Source organism: Panthera leo, chromosome A2 (genome assembly GCF_018350215.1).
Source record: "Panthera leo isolate Ple1 chromosome A2, P.leo_Ple1_pat1.1, whole genome shotgun sequence".
NCBI lineage: Eukaryota > Metazoa > Chordata > Mammalia > Carnivora > Felidae > Panthera > Panthera leo.
In genome coordinates this window covers 79,619,817-79,633,786 of record NC_056680.1, presented here as the reverse complement: position 1 = coordinate 79,633,786, position 13,970 = coordinate 79,619,817, and the positions used below count along the sequence as shown (strand labels likewise).

The following is a 13,970-nucleotide window of genomic DNA, read 5'->3' as shown; positions in this document are numbered from 1 at the left end:
TGGTATAGAAGGGACAGGACAAACTTGTTTAGACAAGTCGTCATTCAGCCATTCAGGTCACATTAGTGAGTATTATTTTAATAATTGTGAAGAGCTTGATCTCTAGAGCATTTACATTTTACTTCAGCGAATATAGATAGGTATCCCTTGGGTACTCATTAGTGATACCAATTTTGAATTTTCATTGACTGTAGTTTTCTGTATGTTTAAAATATTTCACAATTTATTTGGAATTGAAGTGTCTGCCTCACAGTTTCTGTTAAAAAGCTGACATAAACCATTTGTTTGAGAGAAATATTCTCAAAGGCTTAATACCCACAACAGGGCAGATCACCAGGGGAAGCAGTCTTATGGCTTCCTACCCTACACTTTAGGCTCACAGATTCCCCCGCTAGACCTACAACTTGACACAGCTCACCAGGGAAGACTAATGGGAGAAACGGTCTGGTCTGTCCTACCTGAGAAAAGGAAATGTTTATATGTGGACCTTCTCTACATTTCTGATAATATCTTTATAAAGGCTACCGTCCTTTTGTTCAAGTCCGATGAGGCAAATGTTTCTCTCTTAGTGAAAGCATGGGCCTCCCTTCAGGCCCTCTGAGAATCTCAATGGGTTCCCTCTGATTTAGTTTCCATGAGGCATCAGTGGATCTCAGTTTAGATCTGAGGGCAAACTTCGGGATAAACTATGATGATGGTGACAAATGAAGACATATTTGTATTACTAATGTAAGTACGAAGCAAGGGCAGCTTCTAGGCATTAGACACTGATGGTCTTGCAATCCCTCATGTGTCACACTCGCCTGGTTGCCACAAAGCCTAAGGCTGACCTCTGCCCTCTGTGAAAGAAGGTGAATTATTTGAGGGCAAGCGCAGAGATGACCCTTGGAGGTTGCCCTTTTTTTCTTGTTCGAACAGCACAACAGAAAGTGGTTTTTACAGACTGGATCCATGAATAAAAAACAATCCTCCAAAGCCAAGTGCAAAATAAACATTATGCCATTGGTGTCATTATCACCGTGTATGCAGACCTGTAACTAGTGAGCAGGTTAGACACTGAAAGGAGCTCTGGGTTGTCACAAGGACTCAATATGTGCCACATCACTCAATTTTCCAGGCGGTCCCTGTAGACTAATAACACATAAAGGAATTTCCTGAAGAAAGAAATATATTACAAATACATGAACTTCAATCAAAATTTTTTGAAATGGCTCTCTTCCCAAGAATTCTCCTCTTGTATTCCAGTTCTACTTAGGTTTTATTAGTGAGTCAGAGAATGAACTTCCTATTTACTTAAAAAACTTAATAAAAATTACACTCATCAAAATGTTAAAAATAAATTTGAACAAAATTCACAAATCATATTTATATATTTTTGTCATCATACTTTGAAGGCATGTTAACTCTTTCATGTCAACAGTATACTAAGTGATTACTTTCTGCTTTATCTGGAAGATAATGTCTTAGACAATGAATATTTAGGACTTAAATTCTGACCTTGTTTGGCATAGATATCATCTTTCTGCTTCAGGTTTTCAGTCCTTTTTTAAGTTTATTTATTTATTTTTGAGAGACAGAGAGAGAGAAAGTGCAAGCAGGGGAGGGGCAGAAAGACAGAAGGAAAGAGAATCCCAAGCAGGCTCCACGCTGTCAGCAGAGAGCTTGACTCGAGGCTTGATCTCACAAACCATGAGATCATGACCTAAGCCGAAATCAAGAGCCAACCTGAGCTTAACTGACTGAGCCACCCAGGTGCCCATCAATCTTTATTTTAAATAACAAAATTGGCTTTTACTTTTCTTCGTTTTTTCTTTCTTAAAATGTCTCTTATTATTTCATATTATCATCCCTTTCTAAAATAAGTATCATTTCTATAAATAAATGCATACCGGTTAGAAGCATGGATTCTGGAATAAGACTTTGCCTAATAGCTTTCAAATCTTGAGCAAATCACTTACCTCTCTGTGACTCAGTTTCTATGTCCAGAAAAAGAGGGTAACCGTACCTAACTCATAAAGTTGAAGTGAAAATTACATATTACATGCCTAGCATACACTAAGTGCTACTTTAGGGTTTGCTATTAGTATTGTTGCTATTAATTTATTTCTAAGCCCTTGAGAGTTACCTTTTCTTATTTTTTGATAGTATCAGTGCTTGGAATGGAAATGTGAACCTACTTTTTCTAAAAGAGACCCATTAATTTCTGTATATTCTTCCATCACAAACACTGGACATATAATATTTTTTTGCAGTATGAGAATGCAGGAAGTGTTTATCTGAGAAAAGGAAATATGAAAAGAACTGGAACTATGATCATAGGATATTTCAACATTCATAACAAAGGTGGCCTAAACAAAAAGATTACATGTTCCCGAAGGTAAGACTGAGATGCCTGTTTCCTCTGTCAATATGTAGCAAGCAAGAGAAATGACAATGTTGGATTTGGTCCTAGAGGCTGAGCCAGACATAACAAACAAGGTTAAGGCTGGGGCAGAGCTCACATTCACGACCATGTCACACATCTAAGTATTTGAAACATCAACAGGATTTACATATGGTGATGCTGCATTTTAGACAGAAAGGATCATCAGGAAACAAAGTTTGGTGAAGGAAACTAGCATAAACTGTCAGTTATAAGAAACTTCAGAAATTGGAGGTCAGGGACAGATGACTTTCTCAAAGCATTACTAAAAAGTCAACATGAAATGCACTATTTTTGCTACTTGCCAAAGTAGCACACCTTAAGGGATATTTTTAAAATGTATTATCAGAAGTGTCTTAGGAAACACCCTACTTCCATCACAGTGGCCAAAAACAATTCTACAGGAGGATGAGAGCAATTCAGAGCTTGATATAAGAATTGTGACTGACCTTAAAGAGAATGTAAGCTGGGTCGTCTGGGCATTCAGAAGAAATAATTAGGACTACATTCACCTGCACATAACAGGAAAGTGATTAAGTTTTCTTAAGATACAAGAAATTTAGAAGAGGTATTCCAGGGCTGGGACAGCTGCTCAAAGGTACAAATAAAGACCAAGGCTCCCTCTAAACTCCCATCCTCAAGGTCACAAGATGGCTGTACCACACCCTGGCTAGACAAAATGGGTAAGAGTAGAGCAAAAAGCAACTATTTGCTGAATCTTTTAAAAAATCATCTTTATCAATTTTATCAATAATCTTTCTAAAGATACCACCCAGTAGACTTCCACTTCATCTCACTAAACTTTACAGCAAGGGAGCCTTGAAGGTATTTTTAACTGGACACATAGTTGTTCTCAACAAAACCAGTTAGTAAGAAAGGGAGTTTCAGTAATGAATAGGTAGACAACAGGCAGTGTATGTAACACAATGATACATTATGCAATCTAGGGGCAGGACAATCTTCCTCCAATACTGTCTAGGGAAGAAGATGTCAGCCTGCCCAGCTGACATAAGTTGGTTTAGAGAAGCTTTCCTAGAGGCTGGAATCTGCCATTGTGATCATCTAACTCTAAGCTCCCCAACATCCTGCTAATAGTCATTTGCCAACCATAAAAACCTTGCTCCTGTGGACAGACAGAATGCACTGGACAGGCAAAGCCTTTATCCTAACAAGTATATTTTGTATTATAAATGAACTGACCTTCCACTTTACCACCTAACCACTTGTGGATCTCAGTTTCCTCAATCAGTCCCTGAGGACCTGGTGAACTCTGGATTCACTATCAAAACCAATTTCTCTCAGTTCTAGTTTGGCTGAAATAGTTTTGTATTTCAAAACAGGGAGTTGTAGACATATATGTCATAGGATTTGACAAAATATATTAAACTGATATCAATATTTACTTATTTTGGCATCTTTCCCAGACTACACTTAAATATACAAAATTTGGTTGTTATGATCCTCAAGTAAGGAAAATAATCAACTTAGGAACAGGAAGGTTTGAATTAGGAATTGGATAAATTAATAAAAGTTTTGGGTGGACTAGAACCACACTAATTAACCCTTAATTCTATGCAAGTCATATATTTATTCTGGCTGGGAAGCACTTTCTGATCATACATATTTGGTGATGAGTTGATTTTTTTTTTTTTTTACTTTTGTGACTCTCCTTAATAACTCAATTTAAAACTTCTCTTGAAATGTACCACATATTGACACAGCACAAAATGAACATGCATGGGTAAATGGCTATCTATCTATACAATGCTTCAAATACTCTTATCTAATGTTGGGTGATTATACCAGATGATAATAGCTACTATATGATAAGCACCTACTGTGTGGCAGGTTCTTTATATGCATAACCTTATTTGATGACAGCAACCCTGAAAATGAATGTTATTATTTCATACATCAGAATGAGGAAACTGAGGCTTGGGGATGATAGAGAACTGCTGAAGGCACATGACAAATAAGTGGCAGAGAAAGGATATACACCCGGCTCTCTCTGCTGCCAAAGCTTGAACTCTTTCTCATACATACATGACTGTGCTCCCTGGACTGCTGTTTTTAGTGTGAATAACACTGAACTGAGCCAAGAAATCTTTGAAGTTTTGAGCTGAAATAGACAATGGCACAAAACAATAAAATAGATCTTGTTCAAGAAAGATTATGGTACTTACCCCAGAGCAACACATCTCCCTTCTTAATTCCCAGTCTAGTGTTTGCCTTAAACCAAGGCCCCCATCCCCTTTTTGACCTGTTTTTTGAGAGCCAGAAACCAGTAAGATGGCATCATTATTTCATATCCACACAACTGCAGTTAAGAGCCTTGGCAGAGAGACCAGCAAGTAAATGAGATGACTGGAGGTGACCGAGGTGATGATAAAGTCCTTCATCAGTTTACTAGAAGAGATTCTATGCACTCAAGCATTCAGACGTCTCCAAATTGAGCTCTTTTAGATTCAAGCTAATTCAGTATGCCATTTTCTAATTTCTATAACTACCCCTTGTGTGTACATATATGTTTCTGTGCACAAACTTTCGAATCTGCAGTTTGACCAAGTAAGTCACGGTGAAGAAAGCAGCCAACTCAGAATTAAACAGCTACAGGCCTGGGGGTGCCTGGGTGGCTCAGTCAGTTAAGCATCCAGCTCTTAATCTCAGCCTGGGTCTTGACCTCAAGGTTTTGAGTTCAAGCTCTGCGCTGGGCCCCAAGCTGGCTGCGAAGACTACTTTAAAATAATTTTAAAATAATAAAATGAGGGGCGCCTGGGTGGCTCGGTCGGTTGGGCGTCCGACTTCGGCTCAGGTCATTATCTCACGGTCCGTGAGTTCGAGCCCCACGTCGGGCTCTGTGCTGACAGCTCAGAGCCTGGAGCCTGTTTCGGATTCTGTGTCTCTCTCTCTCTGACCCTCCCCCGTTCATGCTCTGTCTCTCTCTGTCTCAAAAATAAATAAATGTTAAAAAATTAAAAAAAAATTTTTTTTAAATAGTAATAAAATGAAAACAATAAAAAATAAATAGCTACAGGTTTGAAAGTTCTTCTGAGAGATTTTACAGTGTAGGAGGAAGGGTCCACTTTTCTTTTAGGAATAATTAACCCATAACTTTTTAAAAGGGCAAGTGCATGTCACAGAAAAAATAACATTAAATTTTTAAAAGAATAATATAAAAAGCCTACTCGTCCACTTCTATGCTTGCAAATATCCAATGAGAAAAATAATGGATATAAACGTACTGATGTTTTTCATGTTACAGTCAAAGGAGAGAAAAAATAGAGATGGTGACAAAAAATCTGAAGGGGAGAAGGAAAAAGAGAAAAAATAGAACAGAAGAGAAATGTAACACAGAAAAAGGGAAGGAAGAGGGGAGAGAAGGCAAGTACCTGTGATGTGGTAGAAGGAAGAATGAGAGGAAAGACAATGAGAAACTATAGGAGGAGGAACAAAGGGACCAAGGAAGAGAGCAGGTGAGATATAGATGGAAGGAGAGTGGACAGAGGCAGGAAGGGCAGAGAAAGTGGATTCTGAGATGTACACTCATCACTGATTGGTTAACTATGATCACACCTCCATGTCACTTAGTATGTGGGCACCAGCATACATCAGTGGCAAACAATCTCGGGTTTTATAGTTGCAAAGAATCCTTTAATCAATAACGTTTAATTTATTCTGTTTTCCAAATAAAGTTTTCTTTTTCTCAGGAAAGATAATTTAGTATAAAAAGATAACCATGGTTTTCAGTGTTTACTCTGAAACATTAGAGTTCCTATAAGTCTCTTCATGGCATTCAAAACTATCTAATTACCTTCGCTTTGGTTTTTTGAGTGATTAGAGCTGCCTTAAGCCACAAAGCAACACCTGTACATTTGTACTGATCCTTCGGCACACACCCACATTTCGTTGCTATATTGGTTCCTACATGGGGTTGAATAAAGAAGGAAAAAAACATGCATAGTTTTAGCAAAGCATACACTTTAGAAATAATTGGTTAACCCGTAGGTACAGCATTCAACCCTTTAGAAGCTCTGCCTTCAGTGAGATGGGGCATAGCAGGTACCATGGCGAAAATTACTCTCTGAGCTACACAATTAAAACCAAAGAGAGATCACTTCAGGAATTACCTGACAGCCAAGAACATATATACTTTTAAATATACCATTCCTGTGTTTGGACAGTCATTATGAAATCTTCATATTTGAGATTTCAACGCCAATTTCTGAAAATGTGTTTTTAATACTTTTTTTGCTTAAACTTGATAAGAATGATATTACACAGTTTGGTTATTTAATAAATGATTCTAAAGTTGATGAGGTGGGTTAATCATCCAAATGTTTCCTGAAACCAAAATATTTAGATAAATGAATTTCTCTTTTTATATGTGCTGTGTCTTTACTCAGACGAAGCCTAAGCCATTTCTCTTTGTTCATAGTGAACCTGCCATTCTAACAAAATGCATTCCACCTTCCTTCTCTTCCTGACAGAGGGTAGGGCCATCCATTTTTGCTATTTCTATATTACATAAAGAACTTAAAATTTCTTTAAGAACTTTATATTTTGTGTGAAAATACGTACAATTTTTTTAAATGCCAATGTTCAAAAAGTACTGATTACTCAATTTATATATGCTTTTCAAATGTAAAGGCTATTTGAAATACTAAGGGTTCAATGCATCAGCAACTATTTGTGAACATTAAAGCCATAGTAAGTGCCATTTGAAATAATCAGAAGAACAATTCTGATTATTGCAACACATTCTAAATAAATTGATCATATAAGGTTCCCAGGTTGTTCTATAAAGTTGATCAATTCCAGAGAGGGAAAAAATAAATCAAAAATGGCTCTTAAATGTATTCTTTTGAATGAAACTAATTCATGAAAAAATTTGAAAGTCAATAGTATGGAACTTTAAAGTCTTGCTACAATCACATATCATCTACTTTTTAAAGGTGAAAAGAAAAAATTATGGGAATAAGACAGTTCTATAAAAAACATATGATTATAATGATACTTTATTTTATTCTTTAGTGTTTTTAATGAAAATAAAATAATAGTTTAAAGAAGCACAAAAATTGGAGGGAAGTACTCTAATTAAATAATTTCTGGTAATGAAGAAAGAATATCTGCCTAAATGAGATGTTTTCAATTATGAGCCTATAACTTGATTTAAGTCTTGATTTTTTAACCTCTCATGGGGGAACACACTAAAGCAAGATTTATGTGATTTATGAAACAATCTGAACCACCTCACTAAAAAATGTTTGAAATGAATTGTACAGAGTGAGATGAAATATATAACAAGTAAAACAAAATGCTTTAAAATGGTCAATTTTCACAGTCACATACAAATAGGACACAGCTGCAGTTCACTTTTAAATTGCACTTAACAAATGATCCTAACAGTTTAAGTATGCTGATTCTGAAATCTGAGACAAGTAAAGGACAAATAACCACAAACCTGATCGACAACACAGTTACCTTACCAATATCACATTACTTTAATTCAAATGATAAAATCATTCCCTTGAGAGGAATTTAATCTGGAGTATATTACCAAAAACTACGTCTGATATATATCATTCCTATATTTGAAAGGTCATTATACTGCACTGCCATTGAACAGTGATTTTTAAATAGCAACCAGTTGATTCCAGAACACATATATTTATAATAGTAATACTGGCTATTGTAATGACAAAGTGGTCTTTCTCCAATTATATCTTTTCTTAGGTAAATGCTCAGTTTTAGCAGGAAATGACTTTCCCAATCACCCCACAATATGATTAAATAAATAATGGAATGGAAATGTAGCATGAAAGAACCACCAACAGTGATACTGGATTTACAAAATACAATAAAATCCCCCTTCTAAAGCATTATACCACACTGTTAATTCAGTTCTGCTTAAGACAATTTTTTTTTCCCCTCAATCAATAATTTAGAACATTTTTTCACTGTTGAGGGAAGATTTGCCCCACCTTACGCATCCTTAAAGAACAGGGATTCTAGTCTATTTCAGGATTCAGATAAAATGTCTTACTCAAGCTCAGGCACCTTCCACAGACTCATTTACTTATGTTTGGCTTTCATAGTTGCTTTTTCTAATACCTCACATCTCTTCTCTGAGGGTAACTGAGTAAGCCAATCTTATGAGTAGGTAGGTTCTTATTTACACGACTTCAATGATTTCTAAAAGTCTTTCTATCCCAAAATATAGTAACTGCCTGGTTAGTGATGCTAAAATTCTTCAAAACAAAATAAAACAAAAAAGGAAAACATCTTTCTACCATTATAATTAAGACTATGGGAAGATTCAATATTGATGAGTCATCCTTACTACAAATCAGTTGGGGGAGGAGTTATAAACAAAAAAGGATAGGTAGATACCTGACGGTGAGAAGGAAGAGGGATTATAGTAGGAAAGGGAAGGTGCAGACATCAACTCAACCTTTGCATGTTTCACAATACTGCCCTGGTCCACAGGAGGGGAGCAGGGAATCGCCAGGTGTGGCTGGGAAAGAGAAATGGCTTCTGACTAGACAGACCATCTAGGTTTCCATTTCCTAGCTTCCCATTATTCACAACTTTCTACAAAAAAAAAAATCAGGTTTGATCCTGGAAACTGTGTTGTAGAAACTGACCATACTTTGGGACTTATGCAAAAACAGCAAATTCTAGGGGAAATAAAGTTTCTGATCCTGAGACCTTTCTAATTCAACATGATGGATGTGAGACCTCTTTTTGCTGAGCTTCTGGAGTGTGGTATACTCATGCAAGGACACCATAGTTCATTGTGACTAACGATGCCATCTCAAGAGAGTCGTAGACAACAGAATTTAAAAGATACAAGAAGATGAAAACAGAAGTACCAAGTGACACCCTTTAATAAAGAGATGAAAAACTAGTAGAAATAACCAAGCACTCTTTACAGAGTTGTCAAAACTGCAAATACATGGATAAATTATTTAATGTTGGAAATAGATGACAACTGTTAGACATGCCAGTTTCAAATTCTTTACCATTACATTTTTGTTTTTCAAAAGATTTTCAAAAAATCTTTAAAGAACGATGACACATACACAGACTTGTAATTTTGAACCACTTTTACACTAGACTGACATTTGCCTTTCCACTTCACATTCTGAGCTCTGTCACATAGCACAAGTCTCAGAGGGCAGCTGACATCATAGTCTGATCTACAGTAATGTTCTGTGTTAGGTGCCCTTGTACATATGACTTCTATCACAATGCATTCTTTTAGGTAAAAAGTGACAACCATCAGCTGTATGCAAACACCATTCCTCCAAATGAAGAGTCCAATGTAAATCATACAGAAGGCTGATTTTTCCAGACATAATCGCTACCTTTAAAGACTGAGAAATCTCAAGCTAAGGTTTTACAGATTTCTGAGCTTTAAAAAATGTTGGCTGAATGACCTTCTATTTTGGTCTCCTATAAAATGAGCCAACTGGAAATGTACAATAGGTTAAGTTTTCCTATGATCAGTTCAGTTCTTAAAGACACCATATAATTAACTTTAACATTTTTTTTAAGTCCACAAGAAAAAGAGACACATGTAAGCCTCATTTCATTTTTAAACCATTCTTCTACCTGTAGAACATTTTACAGGGAAAAACTCTTACTGAAGGCCTGTAACTACAACCAGCTTCAAAATCTAAATATTTGATAAAACAGGTAACAGGAATTTAAAATATGACATGAACAATTCTCAAAGTTTATAATAATTTGATATTCTTGAAGTTACTCAAGAATAAAATTTCTCTATCTTTACTGACGGTGCGGGAAAGAGGTAGAAATTGAGGCTTCCCCCACGATGTCCAACTTGAAGAATTACACTTTATTCTTACTCTATCTTTTCAGACTTAGGGATGTGATTATGGTCAGTCTTTGGCTGACTTATATTTGCCAGCTATCTAGCAAAAGCAAATGCTATGTCATATTTTAATATTTTTAAGTTTTCTACGATGGCACCTTACAAAGGATGAAGAAAACGGAAAAAAAAAACAAAATAAAACAGTAACAAGGCCTTGTTATCACATGGCCTTCCATTGCAACCTGGCAATTATACCTTTTAGCCCAGCTCTGGCTCACTTACCTACCACTCTCACTTAGAACTAATAACAGACAAGCCCCTTTGCTAAGGGTCACACCAAGTGACAGGCTCAATCAATCAGTCTGCAGGTTAGGTCTGGGTTGCCATCATACTGGCTGGTCTTTCCACTTAAAAGATTCTCACCACCTCAGAAAAAAACACCAGAACGTTATTGGGAAAAGAATGAGCTAAACACTTTATTAAAGAAGGGACTAGTTACAGGAAAATTAATTTTACAAAGTCTAAAATTCCAACGAATTAGACTCCTGGCTTTACAGACAAGGCTGCCACCATGCCACAAGAAAGTTGTAAAAAGCACTATTTTAAATCTCCAGAAAGCATTTATTTACGCAAAACATTTTAAAGCAGATATGAAGGTGTTTTTAAAAAAAGAGAAAACTTAAGGACTCTCATCATTCTTACACGCATGTTTATCTGAAATGCCAGCTGCTGGGTGGATTATCTCCCGCTATGTCAATAACTGTTAGCCTACAAGACATGGAAACTATAATATGAGATTACTAGGCAATAGTTTCTATTTGATTGAGTATAAGTATTTTTGCCTTGAAATTCTAATCAAATAAATGCCTGTCCTGGCTTAGAAGTTCCATGGAAGTGAAATGCTCAGAAGTGCCAGAGGAAATAACAGAAAATGGACAGTGTCTTTTTTCCCCACATACACGACTAACTAGCTTAAAACAGTCAAAATACATGCACCATACAAAATTATATTTCTTGTAGCTAAATTTTACTTCCTCAGGAATGTTTAATTTTGATGAAGGACTCCATAATAATGATCCTCTTTTAAAAGGTATCTTTAAATTATAAGGGGCTTCCACAGCCCTTACCTGGAAATTAAAGCTGTTCAGATAAAAGACAAAGTCATCAATACACAACACAGAGACCACTTGAAAAAAAAAGCAGCACGTTAAAAAGTAAAAGGAAATTTTTTTAAAAAAACCCATCTTACGGACATTTTAAAGGACACCTTATGAAGAATAAAGAGCTGGAAGAAAGCCGCTCCATTTCAGGAGGGCTGTCTGACACTGGATGAAATGAGGGACCCCTGGCTGGCGAGCAGCGGGAACTTTGCAGCGGGCAGGCGACGGCGCGGGGCAGCCGGGGACCGGGGCGCGTCAATCTGTCACCAGCCCGTCCGCCAAGCCCCGCGCCAGCCCCAACGCCACCCTTCAGGGGGAACCGGGAGCAGGACAAAGGTCTGGAATCCAAGCACGGGGTTAGGGAAACAAGACGCGCGCATCCACTAAACGTGCCGGCTGCAAGGACAAGGAGTGAGGGGGAACGACGCCAGCCCCCAATTCTCAGGCGTTTCCCACAAGAACCGGCTCATTACGAGCAGATGCGTGAAGGGAGTGTGTGGTGTGTGGCGAATAAATCCCAACTCGCTGCTCGATCCTCACTAACTTTGCTCTCTGTCCCTTCACAGAGCTCTAGGTTGAGGGAAGGGTTCTCTTGGCTCTCGTTTAAATGGCCCCTTGGAAGAAGGAAAGAGATAAAAAGCTGCGCTCGCGGGCGCACCGGGCCGGGCGGCGAGCGCGGAGCCGCTGTGGTACCTACCATGGTATTCTTGTCCCGGTACGTAGTAGGTGGGGTTGCCCGCAATGTGCAGAGAAATGAGCACCTCGCCCTGCTCCCCATCCCCTTCCAGCTCCCCGTGGTGGGTGCACAGGAAAAAGAAGGGCGAGAAGCGGGGGTAATAGCCCACCGCCGCACGCGCCCTCAGCGTCGCCCCCAGCAACAGCGCCAGGAGGAAAGTCCGCGGGGCCCAGCAACTGCGCTCCATGCCGCCGCCGCCGCCGCCGCCGCCGCGCGCCGCGAGCGCCGCTCGCTCATTCAGTTTGGGAGGCGCCGGGACGGAGGAACCACGCGCAGGGAAGGCGAGAAGGCGGCGGACGGGAGCAGAGAGGACTCGAGAGCGGAGCTCCGCCGGGAAGTTCGGCGGGAGACCACGGCTCGCAAAGTTTCTTTGGGCCGGCGGAGAGCGGGCCCCGAGCTGCGGGCGCCGAGAGCGCGTCGGCCGCCGCCTCCGTGCGCTGCCGCCGCCGCCTCTGCGCGACGCCCCTCGGCCAGGCCTGGGAAAGCGCCCGCCCCCCTCCACACCTTCTTAAAGCCCCGGGCGCCGAGTCCCCCCCGCCGCCGCCACACGTGTCCCGGCCGCTCCCCCGCCCCCGCGCGCCGCGCCGCGCGCGCCCGCCCGGCCCCCGCCCTCTCGGCCTCGCTCGCCGGCACCTCGCGCGGCGCGGGGCGTACGCCTCCCGGGGCTCCCGCGCCTCAGCCCGGTTCCCACCCGGAAGGGCGGCGGGGGGGGCGCGGGCCGGAGGAGGGGGCTGGCTGGGGGGGGGTGCTGTCGGGGGCCTCGGGGCCCGCCAGTCTGCGGTAAGGGACGGAGAAACCTCGGAGAGAGAGACCCTCCCGCCAGCTGTCTGGAGGAGCACAAGGAGACGACCATCCCCTTTGGCCCTCAGATTTCCCTCTTTTTCCTGAGAGGAGGCGCGGGGTAAAGAGAGAGGTGGTGGGGCCGGCGCTAGCGCCGGCTTCTTTGTCTGAGCCGCCTGCGCCCCGCGCCCCTCGGGGCTCGCCCGCCTCGGAGCCCGGGCGGCCTGCACTTGTTCTGGGTATCCGCCCGCGGCCCCGAACCGAGAGGGGCCCCTGCGCTCCCTTCCCAGGCAGGCCTCGCGTCCCTCCCGCTGTCCCCCGCCCGGCTCCTCGTCTCAGCGACTGAGCCTCATCTGTAGCCGGATTTTAAATGAGATTAAGGGAAAGTGGAATTGGCAGCCTCGAGTGGTGCCTGGAAATGGTGATTTGTGCTACTCGGGTGTGGGGAATTGTGTGGCAGGAAGGGCTGGCGGAGCTGAGCCCCGGCAGGCGCTCTTCGCTGGACTGTTCAGTTATTCATTGCTGCTGGGTTCTTCAGGCGGGGAAGGTTGTAATTTTTTAAATCAGTGTTTATTTCCTTTAAATGTCAGCTAAGACCAATGTCCCTGAAATAGGGGAAGGGGAAAACGTTCTGGGGAGATGCTGGCAGTGGTGATTGAAGCGGGTGGTAATGAGCTGCTGCACATGAGACTGTGGGGAAGTGAAATAAAAAGCACGGTTTTTAACCGAGGACGGCTGGCAGGAGCCCTGCGGCATCCAGAGATGGGGGAGCTGGGTTGCCAGGTTTTAATGCCTCTCCCCACCCACCCTTGGCTTACCACCAAGCCCAGATAAACCCGCACGTACAGAAATGAGTAGATTATAAAATTGGAAAGAATGGTGTCTTTGCCTATTGGGAAGGGGGCGGCGTGAAAGGCAGGGTCCAAAGGGGAGACTTCAATAGTCCTTTGGTTGCAAAAGGGGGAGATTGTTTTTCTTCCTTGTATCCAAACCGAGTTCAGACTGGCAGAAAAAGCCCACTTCTGACTACCTTCT

General features: G+C 41.1%; 1 protein-coding gene across 1 annotated transcript in view; it reads right to left on the bottom strand.

Moving 5' to 3' along the window:
* RELN (reelin) overlaps positions 1-12,342 on the bottom strand; it is a 532,400-nt gene extending 520,058 nt beyond the window's left edge. The window contains exon 1 of the mRNA XM_042915885.1: positions 12,117-12,342. Coding sequence (XP_042771819.1) covers positions 12,117-12,342 — 226 coding nt within the window. The remainder of the gene's footprint in view (positions 1-12,116) is intronic.
* Between the last annotated feature and the right edge of the window lie 1,628 nt (positions 12,343-13,970).